The 23,698-nt window shown below is 32.1% G+C and overlaps 3 protein-coding genes across 4 annotated transcripts; 2 read left to right on the forward strand and 1 right to left on the reverse strand.

Moving 5' to 3' along the window:
* The first annotated feature begins 6,297 nt into the window (after positions 1-6,297).
* Positions 6,298-17,108, forward strand: LOC124490922 (uncharacterized). The gene is made up of 11 exons (XM_047053505.2): positions 6,298-6,967; positions 9,508-10,607; positions 10,669-11,008; positions 11,085-11,384; positions 11,457-12,493; positions 12,550-14,019; positions 14,105-14,189; positions 14,278-14,779; positions 14,853-15,455; positions 15,576-16,487; positions 16,581-17,108. Exons 1-11 carry the CDS (start codon positions 6,461-6,463, stop codon positions 17,087-17,089), a joined length of 7,365 nt encoding a protein of 2,454 aa, XP_046909461.2. The 5' UTR covers positions 6,298-6,460; the 3' UTR covers positions 17,090-17,108.
* Positions 17,109-18,578: 1,470 nt separating this feature from the next.
* LOC124490826 (phosphoribosyl pyrophosphate synthase-associated protein 2) lies at positions 18,579-20,717 on the reverse strand. Of its 2 annotated transcripts, none has more exons than XM_047053381.2 (4): positions 20,324-20,717; positions 19,768-20,206; positions 19,143-19,677; positions 18,579-19,006 (listed from the first exon to the last, which is right to left on the reverse strand). In XM_047053381.2, the coding sequence occupies exons 2-4, from the start codon at positions 20,188-20,190 to the stop codon at positions 18,867-18,869; spliced, it is 1,098 nt and encodes a 365-aa protein (XP_046909337.1). In that variant the 5' UTR covers positions 20,191-20,206; positions 20,324-20,717; the 3' UTR covers positions 18,579-18,866. The 2 variants fall into 2 exon arrangements, with proteins under 2 accessions (XP_046909337.1, XP_075590978.1); XM_075734863.1 differs by having other exon boundaries at positions 19,768-20,256; positions 20,324-20,409.
* A 693-nt stretch (positions 20,718-21,410) lies between these two features.
* LOC142597861 (uncharacterized) lies at positions 21,411-22,902 on the forward strand. Its single transcript, XM_075734864.1, has 2 exons — positions 21,411-22,540; positions 22,620-22,902. The coding sequence occupies exons 1-2, from the start codon at positions 22,123-22,125 to the stop codon at positions 22,814-22,816; spliced, it is 615 nt and encodes a 204-aa protein (XP_075590979.1). The 5' UTR covers positions 21,411-22,122; the 3' UTR covers positions 22,817-22,902.
* Positions 22,903-23,698: the final 796 nt, after the last annotated feature.

Below are 23,698 nucleotides of genomic sequence, written 5' to 3' on the forward strand. Positions count from 1 at the left end.
TTATTTCCATTCATTAGTATCGTTTTGTTCATCATCATCATCATTATGAAATATAATTGGGAGCCTTAAAAAAATGTATCATTACTTTTTATTTTTACTGTTATTATGATGTGAAAAAAAACTAGAGAATATGATGATCCAATAGTCGAATTGTATTGAATATATGAAGAATAACAATGAAAAAAGACCAATGGATAGTCATGGTTGACTAGTCATAGCGATGCATATACGAAACGAATTCCATATGTGTACCATATGTGACGACCATGGAACAAAGAATCGGTGTATAATACAAAAGACGCGATAGATTAAGACGCAAGACGACGTTTTTAGAGACAGATGGCAAACGAAACGCAGTACACAGAAAAAAAAGAGAAAAACAAAAGTTTTTTATTAATCGAAAATATATCTATGTACGACAGAAAAAAATGGACCATATAAAGGACTCAAACTATTTTGACCCAAAAAAAGGACCACCATATAAAGGCTAAACCCTAAGGAATTCGAAATATTGGCTGTTGTCAAATTATCATGTTAATTTTACTAGTGAGAATATTCTTGAACATAACAGAATAAATAGACAAAAAAATGATAATCATAATAACAAATTTAACATTCAACAAACACTGGAATATCATTATGATCGTAATCAAAAAAATTTCATCATAATTATGATGATGATGATGATGAATAAAAAAAAGGCCATCATTTAGTAAAGTCAGATATAATCTAGATAATAAACAAACAAACAAGGCAAAATGCAGTATCATTATGAAAAACAGAAAAAAAACGATCATAAACAAGACTTGCATATGGCAATGCCCGGATTATTTTTATCCAAACGAAACTAGAAAGCAGACAGAAAAAAAATATTAATGAATGAAATATAAGATAAAAGCAAGATAAGAAATGATGATGATTAAGATGAACAACAGAAAAAAAATGAAATGAACACTTGATGCTCATCATGATAATGGTGATGGTGATGATATATGTTTATCAGAAATTAAATAATTTTTCTCAGAATCAACAACACACACTGAAAACAATAACGAATAGAATCGAAATGAAAAATGACAAAAAACAAACTAAAAAATAATTTTGTGATTCATTATTTATTCTGACTGAAAATACAGTAAAGTATGATGATAGTCAAGATGTGGTAGAATATTTGGTGTTGGTTACACACGGTGACACGGTTCCTCGGAAAAATAATGATATTTACATAAATTGGATGATCTTGAATAGCAAAAAAAACGACCAGATTATAGATACCATCATGGATCGAGCTTATTGCAACAACAATCTGACGATTGGAAAAAATCCATCGATGAAACGTTATGAATGAATTGACACATATTAATCAAAATTAATCAACGAAGGTTCCTGGATGACCATTTCGACAAACACATTCCAACATTTTGTGATGATAAAAGAGTGCCTGGTACGATGTATTGACACGACTGGAGAATTCAGATTTGAGTTACGACGAAAAATACCCGATTGCTTTGCCGACATGTGAATTTACGTTAGCATTGATGGAACGTACACATGAAAATGATGAACATGGTTCGGTGAATTATACGACGATGATCCAATGTTTCGAATGAAGTATTTCACACCACGCGCACGACAACAATTCATAAAAATCAAAAACCGATGCTCTAAATGTCGCCTAATTACGTGCTAAACCATTGCAAGTATCTCTCGGTAATCCTCCCATGAACACGATTGGACAGAAGTCATCCTTTTGAACATATCGAAAGTGGACATTTTTGAACTGAAAACCGACCCGAAAACCATTGGAATGATATTCACGTTTTGTTGCGTCACACGGGCGGTGCATTTCGAAGTGTTTGGAAAATATGACAGCAAGAATTGTGTATGTGACGCCTTTCAAATGTTTCGCGGCTCTTAGAAGAGTTCCGTCCACAGTATATTCAGATAATGGAACGAACTTTAAACGACTGGGAAACATGTTTAATGAAGCGTATACCGTATTGAAAGACAATTTCCAATGGAGATTCAATACGCCCGCCGCACCATTCCGAGGAAAAAAAGGCTTCTTTGAATCGCTTATAAAATCCATGAAGAAGCAAACTTTTTACAGTATAATGTGGAAAAAGGACATTAAACCACGATATTCTTTTCGACTTGTGCTTTATCGAATTCAATCCTTAATGAACGCCAGACCGTTAATATTTGGTGGTCGATAATTCAACCATTGTCACACCGAATCACCTGATGTACGGAGCTAGCAGTAACGGATCATTGGCACCACCACGACGAGGGGTACAACCAAGTTGTTTATTAAAGTATTGGAGGGGAACGCAACGATTGGTGGACGGTGCATGGAAAACGTATCGAGACATATATCTCAAAAGCCTAAGAAATTATCATCAGAATATCAAACATTATCAATATGTTCAAGTGGGTGATGAGGTGCTATTGGTGGACAAAGGATTGCCTGTATCATTGTGGACCACCGGAAACATTGTCGAAACAATCCCGGACGCTCGTGGTGTAATCCGAACTTATCGAGTAAAGGCCGGCGACCGAATATTCGAACGAGAAAAGCACAACGTTTGGCGCCACTGGAAGCCGCTTTCGAGAGGAGGGAGGATATGTAACGGATTATTTGAAGGGGTCCATCAGCCGGAGAAAGACAGAGCTTGAACTGTCATCATCGGCTGACACAAACGCCAACATAAAAGCGCAAGAAAAACGATGGTGCAGTTTTTAGAATCGTTTTGTGAGTATTATGCTCGTGTTTGTGTATTGTGTTTTCTTGAGTTTATTTTTCTTGTGTTCATGTTCTGGTCTTCATGTTTTTTCAGATATTCACCATTGATTTAAAGTGGTCTGGTCATTTCTCACGTCGCACGTATACTATCGAATCAATAACAACGTTTTCCAAAATCGTCTTCTGGTTTTAATTTTTTGGTCAACAATCAACCTTCAATAAATTATTCTTCAACTCATATCACAATTACTGACTTTAATCTATTACAATTTTGTTCTTTTCTATTCCATCAATAAAGTTTTCTTTTAAACAAACAGTCCTGTTCTGAGTTCGTTTTCGTTTTTTCTGTTACATTTGATGAACAAATATCAAAAAGAAATCGAAATGAAAAGAAACTGAAATAGAAATGAAATTCTAAATGAATTCCAGAATAATAATAATAATAATCATTGGGCGCCATCATCATCATTTTTTTTTTGGTTTTTTCGTTTTGTTTTTATTCTGTTGCCCGTTTATTTGCGGTGTAGAATATAGAATATTCAAACATGAACACACATACACACACACGATCAAACAAACAAATAATTTAAATTCAAGAATGATAAATCTTTTCACTATTCGTTGGAATTTTTGTTATTCTTGTGAACATAAAAAGATAGACCAACCAACCAACCAAAAAAAATGGGTTCAATTTGCACACAAGCACATAAATAAACCTTAAATTCTTTTAAACACAGACACACTGAAAAAAATTTTTTTTTTGTCTCTCATTATAAATTCTTTTAGTGTTTCTTTCTCTATCTGAATTTTTTTTGTTGCGTTTGTCAATTGAATTTTTGTTTTTGGTTTCTTGATGGCATTTAGTGTTGACTTTTTTTATGGTTACTGGCCACCATTTTTTTTCAGTGATATACAACGATTCAAGATCATCGATTGTTTGAATGAATTTCTATTTGGATTGGATTGAATGAATGAATGAATGAATGAAAACAAAACAAAACGAAAAATAAAGCAAATAAGGGAAAAAAGCAAGCAAAAAAAAGCAATTTTGAAAAAATCAAAATTTTTTTCCACCTTTTTTTTCCAGCCATCAAAGTTTTTCTATTTTTTCATCATCATCAAATATTGACCTCCACATATAGTATTATCTAACAAATATTGATACTATTGGAATTGTATAACGATGATTCATCATCAATTGATTTCTTTTGGGGATTCAAACAAACAACAGTTACAAATTTTCATCATCATCATCATCATCATAAATTTTAATTTTTTTAAAAGGTAAAAAAAAAATTTACCTGTGTACTACACAGTGATGACATACACAATCATGATTTTTTTTTACTAATGGACTACAAAGATGATGATGATCATGGTTCAATGTTGTGTTGTAAAATATTTTTTTCATCATTATCATTGCAATAATTAACTCATCATGAAAACTTCATCAACTAAAAAAAAAAAAAAATGGAGAAATGGAGTCAAACCAGCAATTCTCCACAGTGCACTAGACCGATCTAATGATCCAGAATGATGATGATGATGATGATGATGACTAAATCCCAGGAATATGGAATTTTTTTTTCTTTTTTTCTGGCTAGAAAAAAATAAACAAAAAAAAAATACTGGAATTTGATCTTTTTTTTGTATCTGTGCTATAAGAATCAAATGATCTCAATTTTCAGTCAATTTTTTTTTCGCTATTATAGTCGTGTAAGGAAATGGAATCCAAATCAGAGAAAAAACACACACACACACCCAAACAGGCAACAAATAACAAAAAAAAATCACCAGGAGTTCGAATAAAAAAGAAAAATGAACGGTAAATAAACAGAAAAAAAATCTGTGGCTGTATGACTGTATCATAATGTTGTTGTTGTTTACAAAATCCGGGTCGAACAACAACAACAACAACAACAACTACGACAACAACAGGAGAAAGATGAAAATAAACGAAAAAAAAACTTTTCAATTTAGATTTACATCAGTATTATATTTTATCATCATCAATGATGATGATGATGATGAATTCAACATCCAAAAATAAAATGAAATGAAATGAAACGTCATGTTTATAACAACTACCAGTTCATATTCGATTATATAGTGCACATAAAAAAAATATTTGGTTTTTTTTCTTCGGATTTCATTTGTATTCTATGTTTATTTTTGTTTTCCACGACAAACAGAACAGAACAGAATAAAACCAAAAAAAAAAAACGAATAGAAATGAAAACAACAACAGAATCCATTACATTCAACATGAACACATATGCAGGCAACATCAACCTATTTTTACATGTGTGTGTGTGTGTATGCGAACTGAATGAGGTTAAAATCGACAATTTTCTTTTTTTTTCTGTTCCAAGATTAAATAACTGCATACACATATGAATGACAATTTTTTTTTTATTTTCAATCAATAAAGAAACCACCAATCTTGAAGACCACAATAATGATGTTGTTGTTACAATTGAGAAAGAAAACATTGAAAACATTGAAACCTGATTAGATTAACAATAACCACGCCAAATTCAATGAGAATATGTAAATTTTACAATATATTATTGTATGCTATGAGTTGAATGATTCATTACGCCCATTTTTTTCGTTGTTGTTGGAATATTTAATTTTCCAAAATTTTTTTTCTTCCTGTCAACACACAAAGATGCACACACACACACACATGAACACCCAGAAAAAAACATTTGTAATTTTAATGATCTGGTGGTTGTTTTTGTTCTCCTTTTTCTTTTTCTTGTTGTTGTTGTTGTTGTTGTTTTTGTTATTTGCAGCAGAAAACAAAACAAGGTGTGATTTGATGACAAAATTTTCATAAAGTAAATTGATATCAAACATATTGTGTGTGTGTGTGTAATTTAAAATTTGAAATAAAATTTTCCAAAAATCTTCAACAACAACAAAAAAAAATAATCATAAAAAGAATGAAAATCAAATATCAATTTACACACAAAAACGCACGGAGAGAAAGTGGAAAAGTGAAGAAAACTTGAAATTTCAATTTGATATGGGAAAAAAAGCAAATTTCACTCGTTTTTCAATGTTTGAACAATAGAATTCAAACAATGATGGAAAATCCACACAAAGAATGAAAAAAAAATGCAAAAGAATCGTAAATAAACTTGAAAACGAAAAAAAATGTTTGTTTTTTTTCGAGTGTTTTCAAACATTTATGGTAACTTTTTCTACTTTTTCTACTTGTTCCATGAAATTCTATCATCTTCAGGCAGGTTTTTCATTCATTTTTTTTTATTATTATTCTTGAAAAAAATGAGATATAAAGTGCCCAAAAAAAAAAAATATTTGACTCGTAGGCGGTTGTATACCAACCAATTCTACAAATCAAGAAAGTAAATGGCAGAATTATTTATATATATGCACACATACTCGAATTTCTCGCGAGTGCCTGACATAAAAAAAATATAGAACATTCTATGCAGAATCAGATTTAATTAATTTTTCTCTTTTAATTTTCTCTTTCTCTCTAGATTTAATTATGGAACCGAAACTTGGCAATAAAAAAAATAGATTCATCATCATGAATCAATATCACATTGATTGATTGATTTAGATGAAATCAAAAAACAAAAACAAACAAACAAACAAAAAAAAATTCATATTTAAATGTAGTCGCTCAACTCAAATAAATTATTTCTTAAAATAAAAGAAAAAAAATCCAATCATTAGAATCAAATGGATCCACATCATCGTTATTTGAGCCATCATCGACAATCGTTGAGGCCTGGTGCCGGTTCATCAACAATGACATCATCGATGTTGGCATCACGATATGGATTATCAGTTGGTTCAACTAGTACTAATACTACTGGTAGTACAAAACGAGCTTCAGTTAGTTGTGGATCATCGCCAATCAGATCACGATCAAATTCAACAAGCCGTTTTAAAGCAGCAGCAGCTGTAGCTGTTGCTGCTGCAACTGGTAATAAACATTCATTCAATTCACATCGTAAATCAATTGTACCTGGTTCAATGTCATTTACAAGTGTTCGTTCATCACCAATAACTAGTGGTCTAAGTTCAACAGGAACATTATTAAATAGTACCGGTACTAGTGGCAGTTCCGGTACAAATTCTTCTGCATCATCAACAACAAGCAATAGTTCCGGTGCTAGTGCCAATAATAATTCAAGCACCACAGCTGCAGGTATATCTTCCACTGTTGTTTCATTCATGAAAAAGGTAAATATCGACAACAAAAAAAAAAATGAAATGAAATGAAATGAAATGAAAAAATCGAAATCGATTGAACAAGGAGAAAAAAAAATCACAAATTCGTTTTTTTTTTTTTTTGGTTCTATACAAACAAACCTTTCTTAAGAATGTTATTTCTTGTTAAAAAACACTCGAAATACTATAATCATCATTATGTCTAGGTGTTTTTATAACGGGCAAGCAAGCAAGCCAGCAAAAAAAATAAAAATAAAATAAAATGCAAAAATGGGAATTCTTGGAAATCAAAAAATTTTTCAAGTGGAAAAGAAGAAGAAAAAAATTTTTCATGTGTGCGACTTGAACTTTTTCTTTTTTTTTGCTTTGAATGCACACACACACAAAAAAAACGAGTATTTAGATGATCGAAAACGCCAACAAAATTCCAATGAATAAATGAATGAATAGGAACAAAAAAAAATGAATTCCAAAATTTTTTCCGATAATAAAAAGTCCAAGTTAGATAATGAGTTTTTTTTCTGTGTTTTGTTTTGTTTGATTTTTTTTGTGGGGCAATTCATTCATTCAAATGATTTTCACTCATTATTCAATATTTTAATTTGAATTTTTAAAAGTGAAACAAAAAATGAAAAATGAAAAATTCACACACACATACACACATTTTGTGATAAGCACACATCATCTTTATCATCATTATCGTTCAAATTTGATAAATTCAAATAGAACAATGGGATAGAAAAAAACGAAAAGAATTTTTTCATAGAAATGAAAAATTTTTGAAACCAACCCCCCCGCCCCCAAAAAAACGGACCAAATAGATTTATGAAACAAAAAATGTCACCAATATTCACAAATATTACACTGTGATGATTGAAATCGAAAAAAAAATCCAATGCCCATGGGAAACAGTAAATGGTAACAATAATTTTTTCGGAAAGGAAAAAAGAAAAAAAAGAAAACGAAAACCTGTTCTATTTTTAAAGTTTTTCCATTTTCGTTTTTCTTCTTCTTCCTATTTCCTGTGCAAGTGTGGGTAATTTTTTTTTTATTTTTTGGAAATGATCTATAAATGTCTGACAAACTTTTATACTATGACATCATAATCATCTAGAGATTTTGATTTTTTTGATTTAATCAAAAAAAAAATTCTGAAATCAGAGGAAAAATGGGATTTTTTTTTTAATATCTCAAAAGAGGCTTTTCTAGTCTTTTTTACTCGGCAATAATTTTGCAAAACTTAAGCTATAAAAAAAACATACAAATGACGTCCAAATCATCATCAGAATACCTGCAAAACCCATTCCGCTACTACTTTTGGGTTACTATGGACTAAAAGAATCAGCTACCACCCTCCCCACCACCAAAAAAATATCAGCCAATTCAAAATGATTAAGCCACATTAATGTATTCATTTTATTTTTTTTCATTTCATTTCATTCCATTCTTGATGATGATAATAATGTTGATGTTGATGTGTAAATTCATTTACTCTCGCACAAAAAACAACTACTATAGTGAGTGAGAATAAAAAAGAATCTACTATTCTTGAATGAAAAAAAAGTAAAAAAAAAAATAAAATGAATACTCGAGAGAATTTTTCATCATCATAATGATGGTTTCATTTCTCTTCATGTTTTTCCATTTCTTTTTCTTTTTATTCTGTCATTCACATCAACAGACACAAACACACATTTATTTTTATGCAATGTGCGAATCATAATTAACGCACTCCTCCACCATTAACGAATGAATGTACACACACAAACAAACATTTTTAGCAGTTACAAATTATTGAAATTACAATAACTTTTGATGATGATGATGATGAAGATGATGCTATGACTAATGGTAAAAGCCAAAAAAAAAAAAAAAAAAAAATTCCATGTAAATAAATGCAATGCAACCATATATAATCATGGATGATCAGAATCAGATGGATTCTTCTTCTTTGTCGTTTAGCAAAAAAAAGGTCAAAATTTATCAATCAATCAATCTGTTTTGTAGTGTGTGGGTGTGTGTGTGTGTGAATCTGGATCTATTTATAATGGTTAATGATGATCAACTATCAATCAATTATAAAATCCAACATGCAAGTGGAAAAAAAATGTTGAATGAAAAATAATTCACTTACGTTAGATTTTTGAATGAGCAAGGATTTTCTATTCACTCTAAACACTTTTATGTTTCACTTATTATATTCCATTTAGTTGATGAATTTGGTTTCTTGGGACTTAATGTTGATGTTGATGTTGATGATGATAGTTAATAATGATGATGATGTCATACACACGTGAGATGAGTTTTTTTGTTTTGTTTTGTTTTACTCTTCCATTATTTAAAAAATGTTACACTTGGAAAAAAAACAGACACACACACACACACACGAAAATACAAAGTTTCCATTATATAACGTATTTATTATACAAAGACAATGAGAACAGCTGATGCTGATGCTGCTGGTGCTAAATCAGTAGTTGCCAACCACCCTGTGATAAATGTTGCTGCAATTTATTTCAATTTTGTTTTGTTTTTCTTTTTTTTTCTTCAAGTTTGTAAATAAAGCATCACCAATCAATCAAAATAGTGGCGATAGTATTGATCAGAGTTTTGAACAATATCAAAAAAGTCTTCAACAACAACAACAACAAAGAAATTCAAGCACTGGTACAACAGCTTCCAATAATAACAATAATACACAGAATTCAACGGCTCAAAGTCCAACAAAATATCTTTTTTCTGCCATAACTGGTGCTTCAAATAATATAAATAATAATAATACAGGTTTATTATCATCATCATCAAATAATAGTAGTAGTGCTTCCTTTGGTCAAACAAATACTGGTAACATAATTGATCATGGCCATTCAAATATGACGAATTCTCCAATAATAATGATGAATAATTCATCTACATATTTATCATCATCATCATCATCATCATTAACAACAACGGCAACGTCAACGATTGCAAATACAATATCACCATTGGTGCCTAATTCTTCATCATCATTACAGACAACAACATCACCAACTGGATCGATGACTTCTGTATCGACTGTATCAACAATGATTGGTGCGCCTGGATATCAGACATCCATACAGAATACAGATCAACAACGTCCATTTGTATCGACAACAGCTAGTGGCCTTAGTAGTAATAATTCTGCAAATACTTATTTGTCTTCATCACCGATATCGGGACCATTATTTTCAAAAATTCGAGCCAAAGTTGCTTCAACATTTCAACAACAACAACAACAACAGCAGCAGCAACAACAACAACAACAACCACAATCACAACAATCACAACAATTAGTTAATAATTTTTCAAATCAAAATTCCAGTACATCTGGTACGGACAATTCTTCTTCTTCCCTTCAAGATACAATGGATTTTGCATCGAAATCTCGAAATGGTTCAATTTCATCCACAAGTGTTCAACAACAACAACAACAACCTACAACGGCAGGTACGCCTGTTTCGTCGTCAACTGGATATCAGCGAGCACCAATGCTAGCCATGATACATTCATCACAATCAAGTTCATTAACCAATGAACAATTGACTGCTCATTTAACGGAAGAAGAACGGCAAATTTTACAAAAAGTTTGGCAAAAAGAAGAAGAATTCAAAGAAATTGCATTGAAAAAGTAAGCAAATGAAAAATATTCCAGATAATCAATCAGCAAAATTTTTTTTTGCTCTAAATAGTTTTGCCAAAAATATGTCCGGAACCGAGATAATTGTTGAAACGCCTACGGGTACAGGTACAATGCCAAATATACAGCCAACAGTTTCATCAGGTTTATTAGGTAGTCAAGGTAGTGCTGCACCTGGTGATGTTTCACATTTATCAACAAATTTATTGGATCCAGTTGCTGCTGCCGTACATCGTCGCCGTTCATCGGCAATTTTATCGGCCGATGCTACCGGTTTCTGTCGTATATGTCGAAAAGTGATAATGAAAAATGAAACATCACATCGATGTTCCAATTGCCAAGAACTGGTCTGTGATGATTGTTCTTCATATTCTTCTAGAGAAGAATCCAAGGTTTGTGACAAATCAAAATATTTTTTTTTTTTTTTAATAAAAATTTCCAAAATTATTCTACAATTTTCTATAAAAGTATTGGATGTGTAGCTTTTGTAGACGTCGTGGTTCACATTTAGTGTTGGTAACAACAAGTGGACAAACTTCAACTACTTCTTCCATTGCGGCAGCTGCTGGATCATATGAACCCTTTTTAACAACAACAACAACAACAACAGCAACATCTAAACGCCAACAATCATCATTGGATGCTCCATCCACAGCAACAGCTGGTATGACATCTTCAATGAACAATTTATCTTCAACAGGAACCACAGCAACAACAACAAGTGGTCAACAATTTTTATCTGCCACACCAAATGCTTTCAATACAAAGGTATGATTGATTTGATTGATTCAAAGTTTTTTTTTTTGTTCATCATGTTGTTTATCAAATTTTTTTGTCCAGCGTAAATTATCTTGGCAAGAAAATCAACGTCCAAATTCAGCCATAGAACAATTCGGTCAACAGGGACAAAATCGTCAAAGTTCATTAGATCTAAATCGTAGTTCATCCACACTATTGAAAACAAACATTAACCCAGAGCCAAAATTTAATGTAAATCATCCACATCATCAAAAAACATCATCATCGAATCTACAACCAGAACAAACTTCTCGATCAAATCGAGTATATTCCCTTTCTGATGATGAAGAATTATGGAATGGTAATGATGATGATGATGACGATGATGATGAAGATGATGATGTTATGCTTAAAAATGATGATGATGATCAAGAGAATGATAAAAACATTGAAAATATTGATGTTCAAATGACGAATAATGGTGCCAATAATGTCCATTATGGAACATTACAATCGATGCCAGCTGAACAATTAATGTTGAAACAACAACAACAACAAGGAATGACAACAATGAATTCGAAAAAATTGAAAAAGAAAATGCGACATCATCAAGCATTAGCACATCATCATAAAATTCAATATAATTCTGATGATGATCTTTTAATGGGTAGTATGGTGCATAATGATAAAGAAAATGAAAATTCCCTATATTCAAGTACGCCACCCATCACTATTACATCATTAGATGAACCTCAAACCACTATTGATCCATCAACTATTGTTCATCAACAAAATCTAACATTTAGTTTAGCTTCAGGAACATCGAATTCAGATGCTTCAACAGTACCATCTTACGGTGTTTCTTATCAACAATGTCAAACAAAGCAAGCAAAAGTTCCTTTGGTTATGCCTAAAATCATATCGGTTAGTGGAAATGGAAATGGATCTAAAGTAACACCACCACCTGGAACCATTACGGCAACTCATTGGTGGCGTTTAACGAATAAAGCTCGAAGTTTATCACGTGGTCAACTAGTTGGTTCTACAGCACCAATTGGAGCGCCGGAAAATTTTTACACTACACCTGGTATTCGAAAACAATTAAGCTCGGAAAGCTCCGATTATTCTGATGGATTCAAGTAAGTGTTGTGAAACATGAATTGTTTTAGACAAGAGATAAACTAAAATTATTTAGATATAGCCCTCCACAAGATAGTTTAACACCATCATCGGATTATTCACGATCTCCAAGAGAATCAGCTGATTCTGATATGCTTTGTTTACCTGGATATTCTCTGGGATATCGAGGCAGTGGTATACCATCGGTGATGATAGGTGAAGATGGGATCGGATCTAGTGGTGCAGGTGGTGGATCATTTTTATCTACTAAAGATTGCTATTTAAGACGTGGATCGACAGGTAGAGCTTTGCCAAAGATTCCTGTTGTCGGTGGTGGCAGTTCAATGTTAGATTTACCACAATCTCGTAAAGGATCACAACATTCGTTGGATATTCCTGCCGATCAACCAAGACGTGCTTCCGCTCCAGAATCCGGGGCGGATCCTATACGTATTGTAATTAATGAATGTGGTGATCTGTCTGCTAGTCACATGCAATTATCGACTGCATCAACAAAAACGCCAACCAATCAAATGTCGACTGAAAATGTAAAAAATATAACCGAAACTCCAAGTAGTAGTAGTGCTATAGCCGGAAAATCAACCCCACATCCAGGGCCAAGTATTATACAGGTGCCAACAGCTACTACTCTGCAACAACGAATGCGTTATCAATTATCTCGTGCTGCATCAATAACAACTCATTATGAACGTGCCATTTTACAGCGTGATAAATCCGATCAATCAATTCGAACGGGAGGATTTTCATTGGCAATTACCGGTGGAAAATTATGTGAACTAGATGGAATGTTGTATGCATATATTACTTGGATAAAACCGGGTGGCCAAGCTGATAGGCAATCATTAAAATCGGGTGATAAAATCCTGGAATGGAACGGAAAATCTTTAGTGAATTGTAGCCATGAGCAAGTTGCACATATAATGGCTACTGCCGGTGATCAAGTGGAATTAATTGTCGAATCAATGACTCGTAATGATCATCCGACTAAACATAGACGACATAGTATGGTGAATTCGAAGCAATCAACACCGGCATTAAATGAATCACAAACTAGTGGTACAAATGGTAGTGCTACATCATCAGTCAATACAGCAGTTTCTGCACGTCCAAGCTCAGCAGCAGCTGTTATATCGACCGGAAGTCTGGATGGTGGATCAATATCATCAATTTCATCATCGATTTCGGCAACAACAATGACATCAACAACAACACTTCAGCAACAACAACAACAACAACAAGGATCTACATTATTAAGAAGACGTTTACCACAGATTCCTACAGCAGCAGCAGCAAATGCACATCAATCTGGTTCATCAAGTACAACAAATTCTTCTGCATCATCAATGTCGAATTGTGCTGCTGCTTTATTGACCGATGCACAAATCTTTTTACAAGTCACAATTGATGCTAATATTCGTCAATTATCGGTTATGATCATTCAGGCGAAAGGTTTAGAACGACATCCAATTTATGGCCAAAATCTTGGCTTAGAAGCATATGCTCAACTACGTCTTTTACCAGAAATGTAAGTTTGCAATATATTATATTATGGTTTTATGTCTACTGGATGTTGAATCTTTATTATCATTATTCTTACTTTTATAACCTAGGGGATTCAAAATATGTCAAACCGAGCTTAGTCGTTCGTTCGATTGGAATGAAACATTAATCTATCATCAATTTCCACTTGAACGGGTTAGTTGATGATAAGCTTGTTTTTCTGTGTTTCACAAAAATCTTAATCGAAATATTTTTTTTCTTGATTTTTTTTTGAAATTTACAGATTGAAAAAATCACCCTAGATTTAAGCATCTGGTGTACGAATCCAGCTACTTATATACCAGGTACTGGTGGAGGAATGGGTGGAAAACCACCACGGATAACCATTAGTGGTGGCTCAGTACCACAATCATCCATAATTGATCATCAATTAGCATCGACAAGAATTCCACTTAGAAGTGCATTGTTGATGCAAATATCTGAATGGTGGCCATTGATTCCAAGCAATACTGATATCAACATTCCTCAATCGATTCAACAGATTCCATCGATAGCTGCCATTACTATCGCCACTAATACCGGACCACAACCAATACAACCATCAATTCCATTGCTCAATCAACCAAACATTAGTATTAGCCAACAATCATTGATGAATCCATCCAATCAAGCCTCAATGTTATCTGCTGCTATTTCAACTACAACTTCCAATTCATCCATGACGCCAACAGTATTTTTTCATAAAGCTCCATCAATGGACCATCTTGGTTCTCGTTCTGGTTCCGGTGCGAATTATTTTTAAAATATTTTCATTTCCTATATTCTAAATCTTCTTTATTTTCTCAATTCTTCAATCAGGCCAAAATGGACAGCTGCTTCCGGATCAAATGTTGTCAGCAGCTGCAATGATGATGATGACTTCACGATCGACACCTGGTTCACGTCGTAATTCCAATCGTTCTGATCAAGGTGATTTCCCAATATTTCCGAGCCATTTACAACCGATGGGTAGCCGTTCGGCAAGAACAAGTCCAAGAATGAAAGCATCACCAACGCCACCGCCAGTATCAAATTGGTTTACTCGATATCGATCTTCGCCAACATCACGTGCTTCTAGTACGGTTAGTTCAGCAGCAAGTAGTACTGGACGCCATTCTTTAGATGAATCTTATACAAGCCAATCAGGCGGCGGTGGTGTTGCTAGTAGCCGTGGAAATTCAATTGGTCCATTTACTGGTTCTCTTCGTTTGGCGCAAAATCGTCATTCAATTGGAAATCTTTATCCTGGAGGTCATGGTGGTGGTACTAATGTTGTTGCTGGTGGATATATTTCTGCCGGAACAATCAACGGTAGGATGCAAACCAATAACAATAATTCTCAACATTTGTCCACTGCTGCTGATCAACAATCATTGGCCATGCGTAGAAAAAGTTCTTCAGCATTAGTTCACGTGGATCAAGGTAATATCTAATGCCTCATAATGGATGCATAAATATAAATTCATATTAAAATGGGACAATTTTTTTTCAAATTTCATCCGAATGCAAAACATCGACATTGATGTATATGCATTTTTTTAGGATCAAAAAATCAGCTTTCCATCCCTGGTGGTTATAGTAAATTGGGTAACACTGATTCATATCAATATCTTTTGGAACAAAATAGTTCAAATGCAAGTGCTCGTATATCGAATACAATGAATGATGATTCAATTGAAATTGATCAAGATAGTGATCAAGAATCTGAAATAGCCGATGATACATCTGATGATGATGAAGATTTTGATAATCTACTTAAAGATAGTAGTTATACATTGGATTCATTGGAAAATAAAGATCGTAATAGTCCACAAAAATTACAAGGAAAAATTTTAGGTATCAATAATAATGATAATAATGAAGAGACAGCCAATAAAGCAACTACAACAACAAATACATTGAATGCTCCAAATTCTTTATCATTGGCAGTGAAAAATACTTCCAATGGTGGTGGAAAAGTAGGAAGCAATATTGGTGGTGGTGGTGCAAATTTAAATCTACTTGCAATTGATTCTATTCATGGTAGTAGATTTTCTGTAGAAACATCAGGTGGTAGTACTGCACCACCAACTCCATTACATGATGATTATGATGATGATAATTCACAAAATGGTGGTGGTCTAACCATTCCTGGTTGCCAGGAACGAAGACCAAGTTTTCTACGTAGATTAATGCCATCGGCGGCTGAAACTGTCATGCAAATGGTAATGGGCGGCCCTGGTAGTAATGCACAACCATCGGATGAAATTCTTCATTCATCATCAACAATGATTTCAACATCAGTACAGCATGGACAAACAACACACCAACATCAACATAGTGAACCACCAAAACGAATAGTGAAAGTTGTTGGTGAAATTAAACTAGGTTTCATCATGACAAAAGGATTTCTAGAGATTGAAGTATGTGCTGCACGTGGTTTACCGGATTCATCATTTGGACCACATCCACCTGGTATGTGATATATTTTTTACTTCGTTTAATAATTTCTTGGTTTTGATTTTTCTTTTGTTGTTTTGTTTTGCACAAATTTTTTTTTCTCACCAGATACCTATGTAAAAACATATTTAGTTGATCGTGGTCGTCAACTTTATAAACGAAAAACACATGTCATGTCCGGTAAAGATCCACATTATCGTCAGACATTAAAATATGATGCTTCAATTATTTATGGTCGTACATTGTTAGTATCAGTATGGGAGAAACAACGTCGTCGCCATACATTCGATGCAAATACACCGATTGGTTCAGTAGAAATAAATGTAAATCAATTACAATTACATAAATTAACCATACGTTGGTTTAAACTGCGAACCATTGTCAATCAATCGAATGATTCAACGGCAAGAAATTCTTTAATTGATCCACCCACTATTATTGGTTCATCAACATCTGTTAGTTCTGCACAAATTCAACAACAAGATTCAATGGAATCAAATGATGATTATATGAAACAACAACAACAACAACAACAACAACAACGACCATCATCATCAACATCATCATCATCATCATCGAAACCAATGCAACCAACAATAACAATTGACGATGAGTAGAAACTTGATGGCCTTATCATTTTCAATGAATATAAAAAAAAAGATTACAATAACAACAACCTCACATAACCATTACACACACACACACAATCATTATCATCAGTGTTCCATCACTGATTTCACGCTTTCATTTTTTTTTTAATTTCTAAAAAAAATTCCATTTCACCATATCACCATATCACCAAATCATCATCATCATCAACACAACACTATTTATCGAAAATTATTATTCTGGTGAAAAAATGATTGAAAATAATCAATTTATATGAAACCAATTTCCATTTTTTTTTTCATTCCCTCTCTGAAATTCACACTCACTCACTCACTCACTCAAACACACACTTGCCGATTTGAGTTTTTTTTTTGCACCAACCCAATTTTTTTTTCTTGCAAACAGAAAAAAATCCAAGAATAAGGGATACATATCAAATAATAATAATAATAAAAAGTTACATTTTGAAAGAAAAAAAATCAAAATGTTTCAAGTATGTCCCAGTAGAAAATTTTTGTTTTACCCAATTCTTTCACACATGAACACTATGGAAAAGAATTTTGTTTCTCATCCATCAACCATCATTATCATTAAGAATCTCAATTAAAAAAAAAGCTCAATATTTTTTTTCCTGTTGATTTTGAATTTTTGCATCACACACACACTGATTATTACAAATTGAAAATGAATTTATGTTTTGTTTTTGTTTTTGTTTTTGTTTTTGTTTTTTGTTTTTTGTTTTTTTTTTTTTTTGATGAGCAAAAAGAATTTATCGAATTTATTGATCTCTCTTTATCTATTTTTTTTTCTCCAATTTTGAAATATTCAAGAGAGAATTTCACTGTGTTACAAAAAAACAAAAAAAAATTCTGTATTTTTATTCCATTTCATTCCATTTTTTTTCTGGTTCCATCTTTATTTGTTTGTTTGTGATGATGGTTTTTTCTTTTTTTGTCATTCATCCATCAATTGAATACATCATGTCATTTCATACACACAAACACAAGGAGATTTGAAACGCACAAAATATCAATTTACACACACACACACACACACACACATAATAATGTTTTCTTTGCATTTTTTCATATATAATATACCAATTGATGAATGGATAATAATGTCACACACACACACACACACACACGCATACTTTTTTTTCTTCTGTGTCATTTACATTATTCTTTTGCAATTTCAATTTGAATTTGTTTGTAAAGAATGAAAATTTTTCAAACGAAAAAAAAAATGAAATAAAATGATTGAAAGCTATTTTTTCCGGTAAATTGAAAACTTTTTTTTTATTTCGTTTCGTTTCATTTTGAATTTCATTTTACTGTCCGGATATGGTGCTCTCTACAACAACAACAACAACAACATCAACAACCGAAAAAAAAATTTACACAAATTCAATTAAGATCACTCTACTCAACTCTCTCTCTTTTTTTTCTACTTTGAAATTGAAAAAAAAACAAAATCATAAAATAATGTGAAACATGATTATAAACGGAATAATTTTTTTTTATTAATTTCTCGTTGTCATTGCTTGAAAATTGATCAAAATTTTTTTTTGCGGTTTATTTATCATCATCATCATCATCTTAAATTCAATATATAAGATAGAAAATCAAATTGTCCTGAGAAAAACACCAAGGAAAAAAAACCTTTAGGACATTTTTTTTTTTTTTTGCTGCTACATGATGTGCAGGATATGCTGGTTTGTTGCTGGTGATAGTAGTAGTGGTGGTGGTGTTGTTGTTTGTTGATGCTACTTGGATCGACTAAAGTTTAATCTTCAACACTAACATCAGTGAATAGATATGATAATGATTCATTATTATGCATACGACGAATTGCTTCGGTCAACAAAATTGAAATATCAATTGTTTTCATTTTTGGACATTCCATTGATTGAATTTCATGTGGAACTATTTATATTGAGCATAGAGAAAAGAAAATGAGAATTGATACAATGTGTAAACAAAAATTTGTCAACAAACAATGACAATCCGATTATATGATAATCAATCAATCAATCCAATTCAGAGTAAAAAAAAAACTTACTTGTATTTGTAACAACAATTTCATCGATCACTGATTCATTCAATTTTTTTGCCGCTTCTGGCGATAATAGGGCATGTGTACCGACCAAATGTACTTGTCGTGCGCCTTCTTCATTTTTCAAAAAATTAGCTGCACGTATTGGATGTTCAACATCATCGATAATATTTTCAATCATTATGGCCAATTTTCCACTAACATCACCAACCAATTTAAGTGGACGACGACGAAATGATGTCAGCACTGGTAATGTATCACCACCGGGAACAAATTCAATTTCTTTTACTGGCGGTGGTGATGAACGGCCATCCACTTCATCTGTGTCGCCTAATTTATCATCAGTACCATGAAGAATGGCCAAATCTACTTTCAATCTTTCAGCATATGCTGTTGCTTTACGTACTGCAGATGTATGTTCAGCAATAATTACAACATCAGAACGATTAATCTGCTGTGTGAACAATGTTTCTTGGATATGTTGAATTAAAAATGGTGATGCACGTAGATTTTCCACTGGTATATCAAAAAATCCTTGAATCTAGATATTTTTTTCCAATTGAAACAAAAAAAAAAATCCATCATTATTTATAAATTACACCGAATTTGTTTAGAAACAAAAAAAAAATACCTCTTTATGTTGTAAATCCACTGTAATAATATGACGAAAACCGGCACGTCCAATCATTTTGGCCAAAAGTCTTGCCGGTATTGCACCACGTTTACGTTGACGTGCCTGTTTACCATATGGTAAATATGGTAAAACACCGACCAAATGTTTTGATGCCGATGTATGACATGTATAGCCCATCAATAATAATTCCATAATAGCATCATTACAATTTGTATCGGTTGCCGTTTGTATGATGTAACAATCTTTAAAACGTACAGATGATGTTATCTGTAGCATTGTTTCACGATTTCCAGCATGATAAAGATTCACTTCCATACGTCGTATATCTAATCGTTGACAAATTTCATCAGCTAAATCTGGATGTGTATTGCCGGCCAATATAACAACATCGCCCAAGGGACCCATTGTTTTGATTACCATTATTATTATATTCAAGCTATTTTATTTTATCGATCAGAAATAAAAAAAAAACGAAGAAAAACAAAACTTTAAGACGAACGAATAATAATATAAAAAAAACTTGAATCGTAAAAAAAATTGAAAGAAAAGTCACCTTGTGTGCTGCTCCAAATCCAATCGTGTTCAATATTGATGATGACGATTGGTGATCAAATCAAATGATTTAAGCTGATGAAACACGAAAAAAAAATTATCAAGAGAAATAACCATAAACAAAACAAAAGAGCAATGTCGCCATCATCGCCATAATAAATATATCTAATCAATTGCATTATTAGAAAGCAAACGATGATTGCATATCATCATTCGATATATATTAATATATTGATTGATTGATTGATTGATTCAATCATTCATTCATTGAATTCGATAACATATCAAAACAAAATTCAATCAAATGGAGCTATTTGTAGCTAAAACAAACAAACAAATGAATGAATGATTGAATGATTGTTGTGAGATTAAATTTCATTTCACATTGAAATTTTTTTTCCATAAATCATGACCATTGAAATGTAGTTGTTAATAGATTTAAAGTGGAAGATTTTTTTTTGTTTTTTTTGTTTTTGTTTTCGAATTTGTGTTCATCAAAACACAACACAACACAACACAATTGAATCATGTTCAAATTGTTCACATTTGTGTCGATAATGATGATAATAATGTTTTCAAATGCTGAATGTCCAGTTATGTTGAAAAATAATGACAACAACAACAACAACAATTTGGATCTAGATTATGCTGCAAAACGATTAAGATTAGATAAAGATACATTATCATTTATGAATGAATATAATCGTCATGTTAGAAATATACGTAAAGATGTATTTATTGATACATTTGAAAAATCATCGGCTAAAATACATCAAAGATCCATATCAGATCAATCAAAACATCCATATGGTGGTGGCATTAATATGAGATCAATAATGAGTAAGTTATGAGAATTTTTTTTTGTTGTTGTTGTTACTATTGTTTATGTTTCTATTTCAGATGTATTCACAGCAATCGGTATGATATTGGCGTTGATTTTCATCATCATCTTAATGATTATGGCATCGAAAGAATTTTATCAAACAATCGATACAGCGGTGGCTACAATTATTTGATTTCAATCACCACACACACACACACACACCGGTTCATTATGTTTTTCATTCTTTTTTTTCTCCTATTCCAATAAATTTCTTGCACTTTTTCATCAAAATCAAAAAAAAAAAAAAAATTCCATTGCGTTGCCCACACACACACTGGATTTATCCAATGACAATCACCATTTAGCATTGATAATGTTCATTTTTTTTATCTTCATGATTAGATAAAAGCCAACAAAGAAAACACACACAAGGTAGTTTTCACAGTGACAACGAAAACAAGACAAAACAAAAAAAAATTCGGCTTTAACATGAAAAAGAATTTAGTGGAATTTTGTTTCCTTTCGTTTTCTTTTTGTAATTCAAATGAAGATTCTATCTTTTTGTTATCATCACCATTCATCGGAATTGAAACCAAACAAATAGAGGAAACAACAAAATAAGAAAATCTGTTGTTGTTGCTGCTGCTGCTGCCGTGTTTTTTTTTTTTTTTTGCTTTGCTTAGCTTTGGTAACAAAATACTTATTTTGTTACCATTTTTTTTCTTCACTCCAAAAATAATCAAATAATGGAAAACACCCACCAATACACACACACACACCCACTCTCTCATGTTCTAGAATCTATCGATTTTCAACAATATACATTGTTATCATCATCACACATAAAAATGAATTAGAATTTCAATGAAAAATATTCACCCATTACTTTTAAACAACATTGTACTTGTGTGTTTCCACATATATATTCGGTGTTTTTTTTTATTTCATGTGAAAAAAAAAATTTATTCCTAACAAAAATGATGATGATGATGATGAAAATATTCAAAATACTTATCATCATCGTTGTTTTATTATTATTCACTGTTATCAATATTGTGAATTCATTATTGTTTCACAATACAAATGTCAGATCTAATCATCATCATCATCATCGTGATGGCAATGGTTTTAACATTGGTGATGATGAACCAATATACGGGGATATACATCAAATACAATCAAAAGAAAACATAACATTGGAAGAGGATCGATCATCGATACCATCAATATTGCATCAGCAACAATCACAACAATCATCATCATCATCATTATCATCATCAATCAAAAATGGTAAAATATTTTCATCACAAGAATCTGGATCATCTAAATGGACGCGTAAAGATCAATCATCTAGAAATCAGCAACCAACATATGATACACCATTTACAATATTTTGTAAGTTTTTTTTTTAAAAACTTTTTTTTTTGTTGCTCTTCATACACATCACACTCACATTCGTTTTTTCTTTTCATAGATTTTCTCATAGGACTAAGCATAACGGCATTTCTTTTCATTATTTATTATTTAAATATGAAAGATTTACAATTACGTTCACCAACAATACGTACGCCATTATTAAAAATTGATAATGGCCATTTGCAGCCAAAATCACCACCATCATTAACAGTGTCGCCATTATCGTTGAATCAATCACGATCATTTTCATCATGATCGTGAAATGAAATGAAATGATTGCTTTCGGGCTAATTAATTCCAATTTTATCACTATAAAATAAAAAAAAACCGGAATAAATGAAGCGGAAGATTTTTTTTTTAACGACGACGAAATACAAGAGCAGGGCATATAATACAATCCAAGGTGTGTGTGTGTGTGTAAAAACTTTATTGCCACACCAAATCATCATCATCATCATGTTGGGTTTAATTGTCAAATAGTTTTTTGTTTTTGCTTTTTTTTGAAAAGTTTTTCCCTACAACCCTAATTCTGTTGAAAGAAAACTTTTCTATCTTCTAATGAAATTTGTTTTATTCCCCATTTTAGAATTGCAAACGAAAAAAAAATTCTTCATTCGGGAGCAAATTCTTGTGGTTCGTTTGTCTCCTACCTACCCGCCCACCCACATACATACACACACACACACGCACTCTTTCACTCTTATTCGCCCATCTCATTTTTGAGAAATGAAAAATTTTCATTTCTCCATTTCAGAATCGACATTGGCCAATCAATTTTGTCAAAATAATTCCTCATCATATAGAATGTAGTCCCACATGAATCATTTATTATTGTAATCTTTTCATGGAAAACAAAACAATGGAAAATATTTTTACATAGAACAACAACAACAACAAAGTCCATCCAAACAACGACAAATCTATGGCGGCATTCCCGAGAAGAAAAGGAATTCTGAAATTTAAATAGAGAAAAAAAATGATCATTTTATTCGTTGAAAATAATGGAATCAATTAAGTTTTTTCTGTTCTCTTTCTTCTGAGAGATATTTGTGCACTTGTGTAATTGATGTAAAAGTTTTTCTTTGATTAATTTTTTTTCCGGTGAAACAAATAACGGATTTGAATGTAGAATATAAA

The sequence above is a fragment of the Dermatophagoides farinae genome, chromosome 10 (genome assembly GCF_024713945.1).
Source record: "Dermatophagoides farinae isolate YC_2012a chromosome 10, ASM2471394v1, whole genome shotgun sequence".
Taxonomy (NCBI): domain Eukaryota; kingdom Metazoa; phylum Arthropoda; class Arachnida; order Sarcoptiformes; family Pyroglyphidae; genus Dermatophagoides; species Dermatophagoides farinae.